Genomic DNA, 21280 nt, shown 5'->3' with positions numbered 1-21280 from the left:
GCCCTGAATTCTGGGGTTTTTATTGTTGTCACTGCAATCCCTCTTCTGACCATCTGACCACAATGTAGTCCTGCTGACACCAAGGTATGTTCCTCTTGCTTAACAACACATTGTATCTACAAGAGTTGTTCATGAGGCTGTGAAGACACTGCAGGTCTGCTTTGAGTCTGGAGCCTGGAAAGTACTTTATAATCTGCATGGAGGAGACATTAACAGTTTCCCTTGCTGCATCACAGACTAACAAAATGAACAATAAGCCTTGCATTGCTAGTGACCAAAAGGAACTACTTAATTAAAGGGTTAAATCCAACATCTTCAGGTTCGGGCACAGAGAAGAACTGAGGAGAATGCAGCATGACCAAAGGGTGAGGCAAAGGAAATGCTAGGACCCTAGGAGAGCTGGACAAGGACGTAGAAGGCCCTTAACCAATCAGTAGGACCAATACCTGCTGCTTTGTGCAAGGAGGAACAGGATGAGCACTGCCAGAGCTACAAAATTACCTCCATCAAGCAACTGATGTGAATATCTTTGACCAAACTATCAGAAACAGAATTAGGAGGGTGGCCTCAGGGCCCAACATCCCCTAGTGGGCCCTGTCCTGACTGCCTGGCACCATGAAGCCCAATGAGCGTTTGCCATTGAGTAATAATAATAATAATAATAATAATAATGGATTGGATTTATATAGCGCTTTTCAAGGCACCCAAAGCGCTTTACAATACCACTATCAAGTCAAAGTCAAAGTCAAAGTCAACTTTATTTGTCGATTCTGCCACATGTACAGGACATACGGAGAATAGAAATTGCGTTACTCTTCACTCCCTAGATAAATAGCAAATGAACATTTAAATATATTTAAATATAAAAGTGATTAAAAAATGCAAGTAAAATAATTAAAAAGTAAAAATTTAAATAAATACAATTTTACATATAACAAGAAAGCTATATAATATACAATATAATGGGTAAGTGACATTGAGTGTAAACCAGGCAGAGTAGTGCAAATAGGCAAATAGTGCAAATGGAGATTTGGTAATGTATGGTAAGAGAAAGTGTAACAACAAAGTCTTATGAGGTAATGGCAGTCCAATGCTCCACAAAGTGACTGGTAACTGGTGCAGGCCAGTGAGTGAGTCAGAGAGTGTGTGTGTTTGTGTGTGTGTGACAGAGTTCAGTGAGACCGTGGAGGAGAGAGGGGAGAGGGGGCAGAATCGGGAGGGAGTTAAGCTTCCTGACAGCCTGATGGATGAAGCTGTCCTTCAGCCTGCTGGTCCTGGCCTGGAGACTCCGCAGTCTCCTCCCCGACGGCAGCAGCTTGAAGAAGCTTTGCATTGGGTGTGTGGGATCAGCCGCTATGCAAAGGGCTTTTTTAGTGAGACGGGTGCTGTAAATGTCCTGGAGGGAGGGGAGAGAGACACCAATGATCCTCTCTGCAGCTCTCACTATGCGTTGGAGGGTTCTATGACAGGACGCATTGCAGGCTCCAAACCACACAGTGATGCAGCTCGACAGGATGCTCTCGATGGTGCCTCTGTAGAAAGTGTACATGATGGGGGCTGGTGTTCCTGCTCTTCTTAGTTTGCGGAGAAAGAAGAGACGCTGCTGTGATTTCTTGGCCAGTGCTGTGGTGTTGTACGTCCAGGAGAGATCCTCTGTGATGTGCACACCCAAGAACTTGGTGCTGCTCACTCTCTCCACAGACGCTCCGTCAATGGTCAGAGGAGCATGTTGGGTGTGCATTCTCCTGAAGTCCACAACAATCTCCTTCGTCTTCTCCACATTCAGAGAGAGATTGTTGTCAGCACACCATGTGGCCAGGCGTCTCACCTCACTTCTGTAGTCGGTCTCATCCCTGTTGCTAATGAGACCCACCACCGTTGTGTCGTCCGCAAACTTGATGAAGAGGTTGGAGCTGTATGATGGGGTGCAGTCATGGGTCAGCAGAGTGAAGAGGAGGGGGCTCAGCACACATCCCTGCGGGGCCCCCGTGTTTAAAATGATGGTGCTGGATGTATTACTGCCAACCCGTACTGCTTGAGGTCTTCCGGTGAGGAAATCCAACAGCCAGTTGCACAGTGAGGTGTTGAGCCCCAGCTGGACCAGTTTTTGAATGAGCTGTTGGGGGATTATGGTGTTGAATGCTGAACTGAAATCTATGAACAGCATTCGAACATATGAGTCATTTTTGTCCAGGTGTGTGAGTGCCGAGTGGAGTGCAGTGGAGATGGCATCATCGGTTGAGCGGTTGGGCCGATAGGCAAACTGGAAGGGATCCAGGGAGGGGGGCAGGACAGTCTTGATGTGTTGCATGACTAGTCGTTCGAAGCACTTCATCAGGATGGGAGTAAGTGCAACAGGACGGTAGTCATTAAAGCAGGAGGGAGATGACTTTTTTGGAACCGGAATGATTGTGGTGGCTTTAAAACATGTGGGGACGACAGCCTGGATGAGTGATATGTTGAAGATGTCTGTGAAGACATCAGTGAGTTCCACTGCACAGTCTCTCAGTGCACAACCAGGAATGTTGTCAGGACCCGGAGCTTTATGTGCATTGATCCTGCTGAGGGATCTCCTCACGCTGTCCGGTGACAGAGTCATCACCTGGTCACCAGGAGGGGGTGGGGTCTTCTGTGCAGTGGTGCTGTTACGGACTTCAAAGCGAGCAAAGAAAGTGTTCAGCTCGTTCAGCAGGGGGATAGTACTGTCACAAGTCTGTGGTGGGGGCTTGTAATCTGTGATGGTCTGAATGCCCCGCCACAGGCTCCGTGAGTCTCTGCTGTCTTTGAAGTGATGAGATATTTTCCTGGAGTACTGTCTCTTAGCCTCTCTGATGCCACGGGAAAGGTTGGCCCTAGCTGTCCTCAGGCTTGCCTCGTCTCCAACTCTGAAGGCAACATTCCGAGCTTTCAGCAGCCTGTAGACCTCTCCTGTCATCCATGGTTTTTGATTGGCCCGGACAGTTATGGTTTTCGTGACTGTTACATCCTCAATACACTTGTTGATGTAGGCAGTAACAGTCTCTGCGTACTCCTGGAGGTCAGTGGTGTTGTTATAGGTGGCAGCCTGCTTAAACATGTTCCAGTCTGTAGTATTGAAGCAGTCCTGTAGAGCCTCTGAAGACCCCTCTGGCCACACTTGTATCCGCTTACGAACCGGTTTGGTCACTTTAACGAGCGGTCTGTAAGCAGGCATTAGCATGACAGTGATATGGTCTGAGGCGCCGAGGTGGGGGAGGGGAAAAGCTTTGTAAGCTCCTCTCTGGGTGGTGTAAACAAAGTCCAGTGTGTTATTTCCCCTTGTTGGAAAGTCTATGTGTTGTTGTATTTTTGGAAACACGCACTTTAAGTCTGCATGATTGAAATCCCCAGCCAGGATGAGAAAAGCATCAGGATGGGCTGTCTGCTGCTCACTGATGTGCTGGTACAGTTCATTCAGTGCCTCATTCCTGTTGTTGACATTGGAGGAGGGAGGGATGTACACAGCGCACAGGAGTATGGCTGTATATTCCCTCGGTAGATAGAATGGCCGGCACTTAATAACCATTAACTCCAGCACTGGTGAGCAGTGTTTGCAGACCGCAACAGCATCGCGACACCAGGCATCGTTGATGTAAACACAAAGTCCTCCCCCGCGGGTCTTACCTCCCGCGACGATGACTCTGTCAGCACGGTAGCATGTTAGCTGGTCGAGCTGAATGGCGCGGTCCGGGACACTGTCGCTGAGCCATGTTTCCGTGAACACAAAAGCACAGCAGTCCTTTACATTCCTTTGAGATGAACGTAGCAGTCGGATGTCGTCCAGTTTATTTTCTAGCGAGCGTACGTTGGCCAGAACGATAGAGGGGATGGCGGGTTTGTGTGGGCTAGCCGCTAGCCTAGCTCGGATGCCACCGCGCTTACCCCTCTTCTGCTTCCTCTCACACCGCTTGAGGCGCATCCATTGTGGGCGAAGTGCGGGAGTGGGGGTCGGTGATTGAGTAGGCCTTCGGAGCAGACCCAGATCTTTCAGCTTCTCGGTGTCCACAGAGTTTAACTTAAAAAGTTTGTTTCTGCCGATGTCGAGAAGAAGTGTTCGGGCATATCCTCGCTTGCACACAGATAGACGCGACAAAGACTTACAAAAACACTGCAACTTACAGGACGAAAAACACGAAAAAGTAGTTTGTTCGGGAGAGAGAGAAGCCGCTGCGTGTGCACGCGCCGCCATGTTCACTCTCACATTCATACACTGGTGGAGGCAGCTACAGTTGTAGCCACAGCTGCCCTGGGGCAGACTGACAGAAGCGAGGCTGCCATATCGCGCCATCGGCCCCTCTGGCCAACATCAGTAGGCGGTAGGGTAAAGTGTCTTGCCCAAGGACAAAACGACCAGGACAGAGAGCCCAGGGATCGAACCGGCGACCTTCCGGTTACAGATGCAATTCCCAACCCCCTGAGCCACAGTCACCCAGTACCAGAATTGGCAGCTTCACCTCTGGCATTGTGTGCAGATGAGAGCAGTTGAACCCTGAGCACATGTGACAGATGTGAAAGGGTCTGGAGAAGCTGTGGAGAGCATTATGCTGACGGTAATGTTGTTCAGCATGACTGGTTTGATGGTGGGTCAGTGATGGTAGGAATAGGAGGGACACACAGACCTCTACATGCTTGGCAACGGCATCCTCACTGCCATTAGGTGTGAGATGAGAATATGCTGGAAATTGCTCAAGGATGAAGGAATTGATACCATTGACTGGGCCCACGCTTGCCTGACATAAATCCAATAGAACCCCTTTGGGACATTATGTTTCAGTCCATCCAATCCCACCAGGTTCCATCTGTCCTGGATCTTAGTGATGCCCTGGTCCACACTGAGCTAGGTCAATTTATTTATAATCAAAATTTAAAAACAAAAAGGGTTAACAAAAGTGTTGTATAAATAAAAGGAATAAAACAGAGCAGGAAAATGCAGAAAAAAACTTAAGACAGACAAGAAAAAAAACATAGTGTCACATTTAAACACAAGGGCGTAAAGATATGGGTGTAAAGATAGGTCTTCAAGTGTTTAAAGGTATTAAGTGTTGGTGAGTTCCTAATTTAAAGAAGCAGACTGTTGCAAATTTTAGGTGCAGCTACAGCAATGGCCTGATCTTTTCTATGCTTTAGTCTGCTTTTGGAAAACCAGAAGAATCTGATCAGCTGACCCTAAAGTTCTATTAAATTCAAATTCAAATTCAAATTTTTATTTGTCACGTACACAGTCATACACAGTACGATATGTAGTGAAATGCTTGGACAACTGCTCGTGACCTAAAGAAAACAAAAAAGGAAAAGGCTATGAATAAGATAGGAAATAAATATGAAAAATTAAAAAGGGTAAATTTAACTAGGAAGGAATAAAATATAAATTAAGGTTAAAAATGAAATAACTGTACAACACAAATTAGAATGAAGGGTAAATTTAACTGGGAAGAATAAGATAAAATATATAAATTAAAGTTGAAAATAAAATAACTGTACAACAAAATACACAATATAGAACTATATAAGAATGTATGAAGAAATCTAAATATAAATAAATATATACACAATAACAGCAGCTGTACAAGTATTAACCGGAAATGAAGAATATAGTGACCAGTGTTGTGCAAAACCAAAGTCCAGAAAGTCCAGTGTGTGTGTAAGAACTGTATGTGTGGGTCAGTACTGTGTGGTGGTGTGATTGAGAGACCGTATCGCCTGCGGGAAGAAGCTCCTCCTCAGTCTCTCTGTGTTGGTCTTCAGGGAGCGGAATCGCTTTCCTGACCTCAACAGAGAGAACAGTCTGTTGTTGGGATGGCTGAGGTCCTTCACGATCTTCCTGGCCTTGGTCCAGCACCGCCTGCTGTAGATTGAGTGCAGGTCAGGGAGCTCGGAGCGGATGGTGCGCTCAGCTGACCGCACAACCCTCTCTAGAGCTCGTCTGTCCTGCATGGTGCTGTTCCCGAACCAGGTTAAGATGTTTCCCGCCAGGATGCTCTCTATGGTGCACGAGTAAAAGTTCCTGAGCACCTTGGAGGGCAGTTGGAAGTCTCTCAAGCGTCTGAGGTGGTAGAGACGCTGTCGGGCCTTTTTCACCACAGTGTTGATGTGACAGGACCATGACAGGTCCTGCGTGATGTGAACTCCGAGGTATTTGAAGCTGTCCACTCTCTCCACTGGGCACTCGTTGATGACGGGGGTCTGGTAGTTCCTCTCCTGCTTAGTGCTGAAGTCCACTATCAGCTCCTTTGTCTTACTGACGTTTAGAAGGAGGTTGTTCCTCTGGCACCAGTTCTCCAGATTCCTAATCTCCTTCAGGTAGGCCGTCTCGTTGTTATCAGAGATCAGGCCCACGTGCATTGTTAAAATTTTGGAAAGGTGAGGGCGTGCTAATCTATTTAAAGACTTAAAATGACAAAAAATTCTAAAATGTACTGGAGGTCAGTCTAAAGAAGTCAAAAAATCGGAAATATGGTCTTACTCTATTTGCATGCACATGTCAGGAGGAGCCCCCTTCAAAATTAGTTGCAAAGAAAAGAAGACCTGACTGATTCCAAAATAAAGGCTGTTGCAGTAATCAAACCTGGATGGAATTAAGGCATGAATTTCTTTCTCGAAGTCAGGAGAGAGAGTCAGAAGGAATTTGTTGCGTACTTGAATTCAGCCCAATGTAGGTTGATCATTTTCATTTCCAACCAATGATGTGACATCCTTTTGTTCCTAACACATTATCAGTCGATATTACTGTAGATATCCAGCAGGGTTTTTTCCTCATTAATATCTGATGTTTTTACAAAGTTTTTTGAACAGTGTATTAGTGATGAGCAGTACAGTAGGAGGTGGATCAAGCACATGTGAACGATTTTGTGAAGTGTTCTTGGAGTAATCATCTGCTTCTGAATGTGAACAGCGCTAGACAACCTAGTGATCTAGTGGTCATTTCAGCAGGAAGAGGATGGCTGCATGGCCTGTGTCTGTGCTGGGACAAGGTGCTGATATGGTGGGGCAAGTACCTGGACATCCACAGTGACAACTTGGTGAACTTGAAACCTAACACAGTTGGAAATTTTAGCCATTTTCAAACATTTAAAAAAAAAAAAAATCTCTTTGGGGTGGTATCAGATCAGTTTCAGTTTGAATCTCAGTGGTAGAGCATACCCAGGGTGGAGAGAGCAGTGATTAGAGCAGACTTTAATAGACCTGTAGCTGAAGGGAACAGAGGTGATGAGGAGGTATTAGGTAGGTATGGTGTTACGGAGAGATTGTTCAGATGATGGTGGGTTTTGTGAAAAGGATGGAAACAACTTTGGTGAATACATACTTTAAGAAGGAGGAACATAGGATAACATATTTTTCTCTTTCTCCTTCTCTGTATTCCCTTCTCAGACCTACCAGATATCAGCGTCAGCCACAGCAACCTCACAGTTGTCGAAGGTGATCAAGTAACGGCAATCTGTAATGGCTCTGGTTCACCATTACCTGAAGTGGATTGGCCTGTCACTGGCTTGCACTCCATCAATGCACAAGAGGTAGGGAGGGCATGCACAAATTCACAACTTCACAGAGAACGGACTAATCCTAGGCTTGAAATGACGGCATTCCGTAAATTGATACCAAATGGCAGCAGGACGTTCCTTCATAAATAGCTTTTCTATGTCTTCTTGGTATCATTTATTGACATAATTATTACTAGAAAGAGACCACTGTACTCTTTGGATTTATTTTAAAAGTTAGCTTTAGCTACTGATATGAAGGGGTTAATTAACAAAGCTGCAACAACTAATTGTTGTAGCTCAATCACTTGCCTGTTTTTTATGGGAGTTGATTTTAACAATCACGTAGAAGCTTGAAATAACTGCCTCAAGACTACTTTTAATTTAATATTTGAGTCAACAGGCTGTCCTCAAAATTAAAATAAGCTTACTCACGAGTTTAATCGCATTCTGATCTTGTCCTGGGATAGGACATAAAAACTGATCATATACCAAAAAAACCCTCCTTTTTTAATGACCATTTTTGACAACTTTTAAATTTACCATAATCAATAGAATCAGGGGTTTAGAGCAAGGGTTCCCCACAGAGAGCCTTCTTCACCAACACATATGCCACCTAACACTGCCCCGTCTACCGAACCAGACTCGGGGCACCCTTTTGGGGGGCTGGTCAGCTCTGTGAAGTTGAGAACGAACCCGCCGTCATAGCCAGCAAGCCCCCAAAAACTGCCTCACCTCTTTGTTAGTCTTCAGCTGTTCTACCAACCTGTCAGCCGAGGGTGGTAGACCCTGGTCCGAGCAGATTTTATGCTCAGTAATTCTGGCGACTATACTGTATATTAATACAAAAAGGATTACAAATGGAAGCAATGGTTTCTACAATCTTCATTCTCCAGCTTCGACTTTACCTCATTTCAAATAAGTCGCACTAACCCAGTTTTCTGTGCTGTCATCTGCAGCTGCCTGAAATACAATAAGAACTTCATAAACAACTTCCCTGATTTTTTTTTTTTTTGTACAGTGGGGCAAAAAAGTATTTAGTCAGCCACCGATTGTGCAAGTTCCCCCACCTAAAATGATGACAGAGGTCAGTAATTTGCACCAGAGGTACACTTCAACTGTGAGAGACAGAATGTGAAAAAAAAAAATCCATGAATCCACATGGTAGGATTTGTAAAGAATTTATTCGTAAATCAGGGTGGAAAATAAGTATTTGGTCAATAAAATACAACTCAGTACTTTGTAACATAACCTTTGTTGGCAATAACAGAGGTCAAACGTTTACTATAGGTCTTTACCAGGTTTGCACACACAGTAGCTGGTATTTTGGCCCATTCCTCCATGCAGATCTTCTCGAGAGCAGTGATGTTTTGGGGCTGTCGCCGAGCAACACGGACTTTCAACTCCCGCCACAGATTTTCTATGGGGTTGAGGTCTGGAGACTGTCTAGGCCACTCCAGGACTTTCAAATGCTTCTTACGGAGCCACTCCTTTGTTGCCCGGGCGGTGTGTTTTGGATCATTGTCATGTTGGAAGACCCAGCCTCGTTTCATCTTCAAAGTTTTCACTGATGGAAGGAGGTTTTGGCTCAAAATCTCACGATACATGGCCCCATTCATTCTGTCCTTAACACTGATCAGTCGTCCTGTCCCCTTGGCAGAAAAACAGCCCCATAGCATGATGTTTCCACCCCCATGCTTCACAGTAGGTATGGTGTTCTTGGGATGCAACTCAGTATTCTTCTTCCTCCAAACACGACGAGTTGAGTTTATACCAAAAAGTTCTACTTTGGTTTCATCTGACCACATGACATTCTCCCAATCCTCTGCTGTATCATCCATGTGCTCTCTGGCAAACTTCAGACGGGCCTGGACATGCACTGGCTTCAGCAGCGGAACACGTCTGGCACTGCGGGATTTGATTCCCTGCCGTTGTAGTGTGTTACTGATGGTGACCTTTGTTACTTTGGTCCCAGCTCTCTGCAGGTCATTCACCAGGTCCCCCCGTGTGGTTCTGGGATCTTTGCTCACCGTTCTCATGATCATTTAGACCCCACGGGATGAGATCTTGCGTGGAGCCCCAGATCGAGGGAGATTATCAGTGGTCTTGTATGTCTTCCATTTTCTGATGATTGCTCCCACAGTTGATTTTTTCACACCAAGCTGCTTGCCTATTGTAGATTCACTCTTCCCAGTCTGGTGCAGGTCTACAATACTTTTCCTGGTGTCCTTCGAAAGCTCTTTGGTCTTGGCCATGGCGGAGTTTGGAGTCTGACTGTTTGAGGCTGTGGACAGGTGTCTTTTATACAGATGATGAGTTCAAACAGGTGCCATTCATACAGGTAACGAGTGGGGGACAGAAAAGCTTCTTACAGAAGACTTTACAGGTCTGTGAGAGCCAGAGATTTTCCTTGTTTGGGGTGACCAAATACTTATTTTCCACCCTAATTTATGAATAAATTCTTTACAAATCCTACCATGTGGATTCATGGATTTTCTTTTCACATTCTGTCTCTCACAGTTGAAGTGTACCTCTGGTGCAAATTACTGACCTCTGTCATCATTTTAAGTGGGGGAACTTGCACAATCGGTGGCTGACTAAATACTTTTTTGCCCCACTGTAGCTGGGATTATGCCCAACTATGATTGTGTTCTCATTGTTAGAGATTTTAATATACATGTGTGTTGGCTCGCTGGTCGATGGCAGCAGACCTACTGTGCAGTCTCTCCAAGAAGGCACTGAACAAATTTTTTGTAGACCACTGTTACGTTCCCCGGGGGGGGGGGGGGTCTAGGCGGTGAGGGGGAAGTAACAAAAGTGACCGGGTCAGAAAAAGGAGTCAAGGAGGCGAAACAGTTTAAACTAAACAGTTTTATTGAAGTCAGTCAACTAAAAGAGACGGACAAGCCGTTATCACCATAAAACACCAACAAAACACAAACAAAACTCAGGCGTTGGTCAAATAAAGCAAAAAGTCAAAAGGAAAGCGCAGCTCACTAGCTGGACAACACACTACACAGCTCACTAGCTGGACAACACCGCAAACACTCAGCTCACTAGCTGTACCCACACAAAATGGCACTCTGGCCCAGAGCTCACCCTGCTCTGGGCTTAAATACCCTTAATTGCTGATGGGAGTCAGCTGCGCCGGAGGGAAAGGTGGCATCTCAGGTAGGAGGTAGTGGGACACGCCCACACAGGCACCCTCAGGAGAGAGAGAGGCCCTGCTAGGGCCGTAACACCCCCTCCCATAAATGCAAACCCATGGTTTGTCAAATTTATGTTAGCAAGGGGTGCAGATCTGAAGGGTGGTTTTGAACATGAACCGGAGAAAGGATCAACCAGCGGCAGCTCAGGGTTAGTTGGCCTCGTACACCGATTACGGGGTGCTACCGAGCAATTGTGCTCCAGGTTTAGCCTTTCTGTAGGCCTGGCAAGCTTGTCAGTTTGAGAGCCACGACTGACTTTTCTCAAAACAGGCCCCTTTTGTGTTGAGTGGGCTTTCTGTTTGAGTGCCAGTTTGACACAATTGGCAACCACATGGCCAGGCTTGTGACAGAAAAAACACAGTTTGGGCCTAGGTCTTAACACCATAACTGCATTTTCCTTCTTAGCTGGCCCACTTTTACCTGTCCAGGCTGCGCTATAGTGCAGAGGGATATCCTGTCCTACCGCACTTGCTGTATGAATCAGCTTAAACTCATCTGCCAGGGTGGCAGCTTGCTGTAGAGTTGTAACCCTCTGTTCACTTAAAGGGCCACAGACTTAGGAACAGAGTTTTTAAAATCCTCCACCAGCATAAGCTCACGTATGGACCCCACATCATTAACCTGGCTTTCCGCACACCACCTATCAAAGAGCCTCGCCTTCTCCCTGGCGAAGTCAAGATAGGACTGTCCCTGCGCAGCTCACTAGCTGGACAACACACTACACAGCTCACTAGCTGGAAACCACCGCAAACACTCAGCTCACTAGCTGTACCCACACAAAATGGCACTCTGGCCCAGAGCTCACCCTGCTCTGGGCTTAAATACCCTTAATTGCTGATGGGAGTCAGCTGCGCCGGAGGGAAAGGTGGCATCTCAGGTAGGAGCAGCGTCTCCAGGACATTGCATCTGGTGCTCAGCTTAGTATTGCAATTTTTCCATTTATTTAGTGCAGCTACACTCCAAAACTTGTGCTCTTGGTTTGAGTTGTAGTATAATTCTCAAACGCACTCCTTAAAACAGATAACCCAGTAGCTCGAAAGTGTTTCCGTAATTTAGTAGATATTTATTAAAAATGTTTTGTTACTCTAAGTTTAATAAAAAAAAAAAAAAAAAAAAAAAAAAAACCTTAGTAAAGAAAAGACATCTTACTACTCGTCACTGATAGAGGAAAACTGGAACAAGACCAAGTTTCTTTCTTCAGATTAAGAACTCTGTTGAGCTGTGTGTTTTTAAACTAGCGATGAATTTCTTCATAAATAAAAGTATAACTAACCGCTGAGACTGTTTCTCTTCGATTGGTCTTGCTGAGTATAGTTCATTAATTGTTTCCTCTGTCATATTTAGGCTGTGTGCAGGCAGGATGAGGACCCAAGCGCAAACTCACGGGAGAACAGGACTGAACTCAAAGTACAGCTTTATTGCTGATGGAAGTTAAGGCGATACAAAATAATATGAAACTAAACTGGGGAGTCATAAAGGAACTGACTCACGAGGAAACACACGGAGGGGCACACAGTCATGAGGGAGAACGCGACACTGAACTGAGGGAGACGCGGACATAAATACTCAGAGGGTTAACGAGGGAAGTAGGAGCACACGGGGAACACAGGTGACACTGATAATTATAACAAGACACGGCAGGAGTAAACAACACTGATGGGAGACTGACAAAGTGAAACAGGAAGTGCACAGAGGTGCAGACAGGAGGGGAGAGAGAGAACAGACATAACGGGCTGGGGAAAACATTGAATGAAACACAAGGAGGGGAAATGAGGGCTCACAGATACACAGAGGGGCACACAGGGGGTAATCAAATAAGGAACATTTTAACAGGACAACCTGGGAACCAAGGCATAAATAAAGAAAAATACAAGACGCATGAAAACTGAGAATGCTGGGCCAACATGGCCCAGGACCATGACATCCTCTAAACAATCAATGTTTCTATTGGACCATATTTTTGTTGCTTATGCTTGTTTATTTTATCTTGTTGTCCCTCCAGGCTAGAGTCTACGACAATACTATTCACTCCATCAACATAACCTTGGTCAATGTAAGCAGAGATGACAACAACTTCCTATTAGTATGCACTGCCACCAACATAGTGGGCATGACCAACGCTTCAGTTCAGCTAACTGTTCACTGTAAGTAGATACACCACAGACACAACGTTATACACAAAACTGCACTCCATAAAAACTGTGAAAAGTAGCATTATAAATAGTTGTGGAAATGTGAGTTGGCTACTGTATCCATTTTAAGCTCTCTTCTTTTAAATATATAAATCTTAGTAAGATGCACTCATAAATTAAAACTCTAGCTTTACTTTACGAGATTGTCTTTGAGATTTCTATGAGGCAGTTAAGTGACTGAAATACTGTGGAAGAGATTAATAATAGTAATAACTAGTTAAAGATGGGAGCTGACAAATTCATTGTTAAAATTTTGACTTTACATCTATTTTTGTTTTAGTTCTATTTTAGCTGCCAAATTTTGTAATTGTCTTGAATCAATATTTATAAGTATTAGTATATAGTAGTATATAATATATTAGCGTTATTAGATAGCGGCTTCTTTGTACTTAGGTTAATGTTTGTGCAAATCTTAGAATATTGCAGGGAGAAATTACTGTGGTATCAGTTGTCTTCTTTGAGTGCATACTAGTGGTATTTAAGGTTTATTGCAGCCAAGGGTACTGTATATGCAGAGGGCTAAATAATGTCACACAGTGACTAATATGTTGCAGCTGTGTTTGAGATTGTAGGGTAGGCCTTGGATTGTAAAGGACTGAAGCGGCTGCAAGAATATTATAGCAATAAAGGCCTATGCACAACAGACATGTAAAATCAGTGGACATATTTTATGTGTTAAAACTAGTTTTCAGACTCAACTATTCTTAATGCAGCTGTTTACACCAACCATGTAACTGGCGGAATTTATGTTTTCAAACCAAGCTCGATTCTTTTTAAATTTTCAGAACCAGTACTGATAAAAAAAAAAAAGATTTGGGAAATAGTAGAGTAATCCTATTTAATCTCAGACCCACAGCTACAGTAGATGCTGCTCTGGGTCAGTGGGCACTCTAAAAGGATTTCACTGCCTCCTTAGATGTGGTCCCAACTCTGCCAGCAAGAGCTCAAACTGTCCCACTGACATCCTGAAATATGTATAAAAGCCATTATACAGCTTTAACTCCTGGATCAAACCAGTCTCCCTGCTGCTGCTTCTCCTCAGAATTGGATGGAACGGAATCTCAGTTTCTTACATTTCTTGTTTGGAAACATCACGGCCAGCTCATGATCACTACATGTTGACTTCATTTTCTTACAGTGTGGTTTTGTTTTCTGCCAGTCCAGAAGTGGCACTTCTGGATGGATGCAAACTGCATTTCGTTGCCTTGTACTTGTGACATGTGCAATGACAATAAAGTTGAATTCTATTCTATTCTATTCTTGGTACCTAGTCTCACACTAAGTGTTGTAGAGGCTGTGTTCAACTGCCGAAAGACCACTTTGTTTTTGTGATGTATACTATAACTATTTTGGTTATTTTTTATTTCTATTATTATTTAGCAGTGTTTAAAGTGGGATCTGGCAGGTGGAGAAACCGAGTTCAGGGTTAACAATGCAGTAATACAGGGGGATGAGTCACCTGGAAATAAGCTGCATAATTATTTTTTTAAGCTGCAGTAGATTTTTTCCCTCATCTGTATCAACAGCAGGTTATTGTAGTATATTGATCTGGACCAGTCTGAATAACCCCATGAGGGGGCAGCAAATGCAAAGAAACCAATAAGCTGTCTCCCAGCATAGTGTGGGGGCTTTTTTGGCAGGGGTCATGCACTGGGTCATCCTCCCTTTGATTAAGACAGCTGTGTGATTCCAGTCTAAACATCTGTGTAATGCTATTCTTAGTAACCATTAAAAGTGAGGAAGGTCTCCATTATACAGAGATCTATATATTTATCAAATTTCCTGACTTGCTTGGGCTCACTCTGCTGAGCTGCCCGGGACCTCTGACCATATAGTTTTTATTTTGTATGTATTCATTTTTTAAATTAATTATTGTATTGCTCCAATTTCCAGGTATTTTCAGGTATTTAGGGATTACCCACTATATTTCACCTATTTACTGGGGTAGCTATAATCTAGTCTAGTCTGCATGCAAAAGTGTCCTTGGGCAAGATACTAACCCCAAGTTGCTCTCCAATGCATCCATTAATGTGTTAATATGTGTATTAATCTGTGTGAATGAATAAAAAGAAGTGCTTGTATGAATCGGTGAATGGGGTACCTTCTATAAAACACTTCGATTACTCAGGTAGAGAAGAAAAGCTTTAGGACAAGGACACGCCCTAGAGATGAAAAGGAATACAGAAATGAGACTGACTTCAGGACAGGACAGACTGGACACAAAGGGGAATTAACACAGTTAAACAAGGAACTAGAAACAAAACACAGAGGCACTAGCAAGAGCTATACTCAAGACTAAATAATGCAGAACTAAATTTAAAAGCAACAAATTATGAGCCCAAAACAAAAACTCAAAATACTTGGTAGAAACCCGGGGACATGACCAGTCCATTTACCATTACCACCCAAGCTTTTTTTTTCTTTTTCTTTTTTTTAATGTGTTCATTACAGCTTTAAATATCTATATACAATCATCCATTTATGTATAATGATATTTGTTGTTATTTTTAATCATTATTATTGTTATTATTATAATAAACTTTGTTTAACTCGGAAGTCCCACTGACATCAAAACCCGTTTTAATGGAGACCTGTCCAAGGTAACAGCTATATAAACTCAGTACATCTAGAAAAACATCATCTAATATTATCACCTCTTGAGACATCTCCACTGTGTTCCTGATGATGTATAAATTCAGCACTAGATGTAAGCATGTTTAAGTTCAAGTTCATCCCATACACAAGCATAGTTACACACAAAGGGATCCATGAGGAGGAGCATAGAGGATTATTATTGGTACTAAAACAGAAAATGTTACAAAGGTAAACTGGTTTATGTAATTTACTCAGTATTAGTTTATTGAAAAAATTATACCAGCTATGGCCAACTGACCAAAAGAACATGTAATGAACATGAGCCGAGTCTGGCTGTGGAACTTGCTGCACTGTCTATCCGCTATCTTGGTGTTGTTAAAGGCAAAATTATTTAAAATACCTATAAAAATAATTTCATACTTGAAGTTTTGTCCACATGCAAATACCCTTTAAATTTGTCCTGATGTGTAGTTTGCTTTGATGAGACTTTCTGGAGGCTGATGGTGAAGTGGGATTTAATTTCTGACACAAGCAGATCAGGTGGTAGAAAGGGTAGAAATACTTCTGTCATTTTGTTGCTTTTTACAAGACAGCCAAAATCATTCAGTTTTTCTCAATCTTTTTTTTTAAAACTGCTACTTTAAAACCTTAAAAACCTTAAACCTGAAAGGAAATCCAATGCAATTTCAGAAGTGCACATTTCAGTGTTTTAAGGTTTTTTGACAGTAAAAACGATCAAGTTTATATGGGAAACACAAAAATAGTTTACTTCTTTCTTTGGTTTAATTTTAACTTAGGCAGGTGAGTACCTGTTAACATGTGCTATACAAGTGCAGATCGTTTACATTTTTTTCTTTATTCTTTGTCCTCTTTGTCTCTCAAGTTCCTCCCACCATTATTAGGCTGAAGGAGCCAGAACGCCGCCATGACACGTGCATTGAGTTTACCGTTCGTGGTTCACCTCACCCAGTCTTACGATGGTTCTATCAAGATAAGGTATATTTTTAATTTCATGCTCGTAAATCTATTGTGCACTTTTTTTTTTGTTTGATAAAAATGTGTTGTGTACTTGTTACTCTCTGTAAAAGAAAATGTCATTTATGAAAAAACAGAATTTCTGTGCTCATCAAAAAAGCGGTTACATTTACAGCCCCTTGGTTAGTATTTACTCAGTACATTACAGTAAATTGTTGGGTAAATGCCACTGGGAAGAGGTAAATAAAATAAAAAAAGACATACTCATCAACTCTAATACAAGTACTGCGAGGTTGTGACTGGTTTAGGTTGAAAGTAACTCAGCAACCATTTATTAGAAACATATTGTCTGTAAAGCTTCAATTCCACTTACAATTGTAGTTATCCAAGGTTTATTTTGGTAATTCTAATAACCTTACTATGGATTATATAAAGTTGAAAATAGTCCTTTCAGATTTTAGTTTTTTGGTTTGTTTCATGTACCATAGAAATGCTAAATTTGTTTTTTGTAATCCTAAATGGGGATGAGATAGGATTAGAACTGAGCATATGAGTGGGACAGTTCAGGTTTTGAGGCAAGACTGAAATAGTTTGGATATGTGCAGATGAGGGGTACAGGGAACTTTCATGGATTAAGTGGAGGAGGACAAGCAGAGGGTTGGTGTGACAGAGGAGGATTCTAGAAATAAGAAGAGATGGAGGCAGTTGATCTGCTGTGACTTCTAAAGGGAGCAGCTGACAGAAGAAGAAAAGTTATTTCTGATTAAATATTCATATTTCCTGTGGCACCCCTCAGACTTGTTGCTGTTTCCCCAAGTGACAAGTCCTTTGAAAGATCCTGGAAACAACCGTGCTAGTATGTATGTGGCATTGCAGTTAGAATTTAAAAACAGGAGGTGACTGACACTAAGCATAAAAATACAATTTGGGTCCACTGAATCATAATGCAATATGAATTAGCAAATGCTAGATATGTTGTTCTATTTTATGAAATGCAGGAGAAAAGGTTTGTTTAACAGTCCAAATGTTACACAGAAGCTACCATAACTGTTTCCATGTCATTTTCTTCACATCATTACCTCAAAACAGCCAAAAGGGCAATGTTTGGAACATAGGGGAAGATGAATTTCAATTAATATCAAATATCATCCATTGTTATCAGCTTATTAATATATTTTATTTAGACTTCTATCTAGCTTTATCATTACATTTCTGAGGGACTACTATTTGCTGTTTGGTTTAAGAAAAAACCTGCTTTGTTAACTACCAACAATAACTACTAGGGTTTTAGAAAAAAATATTAAACTTACTTTTAAAGTAAAGGTTTCTACAAAGTCTTAGAAGAAATGTTACAGAGCTCTGTATACTGTATCATGCACATAAGTTTTCAGGGCTGTAGCTGATCTCTTTCACATCAATCCTTGTCATTTTTTGACAATGTAGGAAATTTCCCACACTGAGTATGTGCGGCCTGACATGGATATTTACCTGGACTACATAGAGGGATGCCTAACCTTTAAAAACCCAACACACCACAATAATGGCAATTATACTCTGGAGGCCAGAAACTACCTGGGCATAGCCACCAGTACTGTGTATGGGCACTTCCTGGAAAAGCCTTTTGGTAAGTTCAATCATTTAGAGTTATACTAAAGTAAATCAAAAGCTTTGCCTTCACCCCAGCTGTGTCTTCACCACAGCACCTGCATCGCTGTCGGCACTACATCAATCTGTCACTCACCTGCTCCAGTTTCCCCTTACTTTTGAACAAGACTCAGAGAAAGGGCAGTACATTTTGAGTGGGCACTCCATCCTTTTCTGATTGAGAGCCGTGGCTTTGAATGTCGAGTTCCTAATTCTTTTTCCTGCCAGTTCAGATGAGCTGCAAACCATCTTAGTATTGGCTGGAAGTCAAACCACGGTTCTCCGTCTGGGAATCCGATAGTTTGCATTGTTTCTTCTGAATCCGAGGTTTAACTAATTGCATCCAGTCCAATACCCTGGCATAGATCTACCTAGGGAGGCTGAGGAATGGGATCCTCTTGTAGCTGGAGCACATTTTCCAGTCCCTTTCTTAAAAGGTTTAAATGTCATCCATTTCTGCCAGTCCAGAGAGAAATCTACATGTATCATTGCAGATGTGTTCCATGCCATTTCTATTTTATCAAAATCTTTCACAAACTAGAACAAGAAGAATGTTTATCCTGTAAAAGTTACGCAACCTTTTTGGGCTACAGCACCATAGGGTCCCACTCTTGCAAGTGCCCCCTGTTAAAGTGAACATGGAAGTTTCAAATGTATCAGTTGTCTGAATCAAGGAAAAATCTTTACTCTTGAACATGACCCTGAATTATTAGTCTGCATGGTGATCGAATGTTAAACAATGGCAATAATGAAACTCAAAAACTGCTTTGCCACATTAAAAGTAATATTCAAACAAACAAAACATGAAATGTTCCCTGTCTAATTTAGCCTTGTACCACAAGGAACCACTGCATTATTCTGCTGCTTTCAAGCTCAGTTTTCAGTTTTGTTTAGAACCTTTGCAGGAAAAAGTAAAAAAAAAACAAAACAACAAGTTTCTGCTAAAGGGACATTTTAGTTCCCTGTGCTTAATCAGAGATTACGATCAAGCACACTGTCATGACTTAGCATTCGGTTTGACTCAGTGTCACAGTTTTCTTATAAAACAAAACATGCTCTAATCATCGCCCTGTGTTAGTACTGGATATAGTTGTGAAATAATGCTTATATTTAGCCTAAGTGTAAATTAGATGCGGAGAAATTAGAAAAGTCATACAGGATATGATAAGCTTCTTAGTAGTGTTATTTATTTCCAAATTTTTCACATTTTCAGTTTTAAGTCATTTTCAGTCATTTACACCTGCTTTCTTTGAAGTGATGCCGTAGGTTGTTTGATCAGATTCCTTTGTAGAGTATGCCTTACAGAGGATCTTTTCCAATCGTCACTTTTTCTCTTCTCTTTCTTTTATAGATGATTACGATTATGGTGAGTTTTATTATCCATCAATACATTATCAGAATCAGAATACTTTATTGATCACTAGGGGAAATTATGTAGTTTTCCATTTCATTTGTTTTCCTTTAAAAAAAAAACAAAAAAACAATACAATGAAAAGCCCAACAATCATTTGACCCCACTATGAGCAAGCACTTTAGTGATGGTGGGAAAGAAAAACTCCCTTGTAACAGGAAGAAACCTTCAGCAGAATCAGGCTTACAGAACTGGCAGCCATCTGCCGTGTGAGGGGAGGAAGACAAAGACACACTGTGGAAAAGAGTCAGGGATTATTAATAAATAATAATCATTGAATTCAGAGAGGTGCATAAACACAAAGTGAGTGAAAAAGCTGAAACACTCAAGGCATCATCAGCCTAGAGCTATTGCAGCTGAGGATTCAGGGTCAAGCCCTAACTAATTCCTTACTAACGCTAATAACATTTACAATAATAGATTACAGATTATTTGGGAATAAATTTCATTGCAGTAAATGTCTTTCTGAAAGTGGTCTAACTAAATTTAAGGATATAATTCCCTCACTGTCAACTTGAGTGTCATGTGCTAACACAATACAGAACAGCTTCCTGAACTCGACTCCCACAGAGGTAAATTATATTACTAATAGTTTTACATCTTCACTGTGTAAGACTCCATACTGTGGTTCCTCTGGGAAACACTACCAGTACTTGAATCATTGGTATAACTCTTAAACACACACCTTAGAGCAAATAACTCATATGCTGAAGATGAAGTGGTGCTTGTTTATGTAATTACAGACCCCTCTTCACACACCAAGGTTTAATATGGAGTAATGCAGGCCGTGGCAGATAGTTGCTCCTCCAATGAGCCTGGTTCTGTTTGAGGTTTCTTCCTGATAAAGGGGATGTTTTCCTTCCCAATGTCACCAAAGTGCTTGTTCATAGGGGTTCATAGGGTTTTCCTCTGTTTTCTCTGTATTATTGTAGGGTCCCTTATCTTACAATAAAAAGCCCCATGAGGAAATTACTGTTGTGATTTAGCAGTATACAAATAAAACTGAATTGAGTTGAATTGTTGCATGTATTATTTTTTGTTGTTTTGTCTAACATTATGAAAAAAAACATTCAACAAACGAAACTGTTCAGCAGCAGAAATCATATCAAGCAAAACTGCAAGAATTTGTTAATAATGTGTGATTTCTTTCTTTTTCTTAAAGGACCCACAGAAAAAGGTGAGTGGAATAAGATGCCACCGCCTAAAACGAGTCAGTTATGTTGCCCCAAACACTAACCAGCTACACCCAACAACTAAGAGATGCACCTGTACTTTACCTCTGCCTGGGAAAACAAACTAACATTTTTTGTGTTTTTCTTACAGTAATTCCAACTGCAGAGACTCACATACCGGAGGAAGATACTTTTGGGGTAAGAGAAACTGTCTGCTGCCTACAGTGCAGTTTTTAGACCCCTTCCCAGGCATCTCAACTGCCATTCACATCTTGCATCAGGTGATTTCAGTGGGTCAAATAATAGGGTGAGCTAAGGTCTCCCAATCGTTTCACCCGAAACCTCTGCTGATAATGACCCACAGCTTTTTTCACACCTTGGCATGTGGTGAGGCCCATGATTGATAGTGAGCTGACGACCCTCATATCTAGGGATTAAATACTTGGGATTCTTCACCATTTGGTTTTAGAACTTAAAAATCTTACTAGTTCAAAGATTACTGCCTGCTGAAGACAGTATTTTGTGATGTTTGTGGGTCTAAAGATACTGAGTCCTCGCTCCTGAAAATACTTTAGAAGTCAGGTACTTT

General features: G+C 42.0%; 1 protein-coding gene across 6 annotated transcripts in view; it reads left to right on the top strand.

The window, feature by feature from the left end:
• ntrk3a (neurotrophic tyrosine kinase, receptor, type 3a) overlaps nucleotides 1-21280 on the top strand; it is a 95687-nt gene that overhangs the window by 47417 nt on the left and 26990 nt on the right. For 5 of the 6 annotated variants that reach the window (XR_014277896.1, XM_082541295.1, XM_082541297.1 and 2 more), the window contains 7 exons: nucleotides 7387-7529; nucleotides 12705-12846; nucleotides 16373-16485; nucleotides 17908-18088; nucleotides 19460-19474; nucleotides 20682-20696; nucleotides 20843-20889. Coding sequence is in view for 5 of the 6 variants with exons in the window: in XM_082541295.1 (XP_082397421.1) it covers nucleotides 7387-7529; nucleotides 12705-12846; nucleotides 16373-16485; nucleotides 17908-18088; nucleotides 19460-19474; nucleotides 20682-20696; nucleotides 20843-20889 (656 nt within the window). In the remaining variant the exon portion in view is untranslated. The remainder of the gene's footprint in view (nucleotides 1-7386; nucleotides 7530-12704; nucleotides 12847-16372; nucleotides 16486-17907; nucleotides 18089-19459; nucleotides 19475-20681; nucleotides 20697-20842; nucleotides 20890-21280) is intronic. The other variant, XM_082541296.1, reaches the window with a different exon arrangement.

This window comes from Aulonocara stuartgranti (genome assembly GCF_965226115.1).
Source record: "Aulonocara stuartgranti genome assembly, chromosome: 7".
Classification (NCBI taxonomy): domain Eukaryota; kingdom Metazoa; phylum Chordata; class Actinopteri; order Cichliformes; family Cichlidae; genus Aulonocara; species Aulonocara stuartgranti.
Note: the sequence above shows the minus strand (reverse complement) of the source record. Positions and strands in the feature narration are given on the sequence as shown.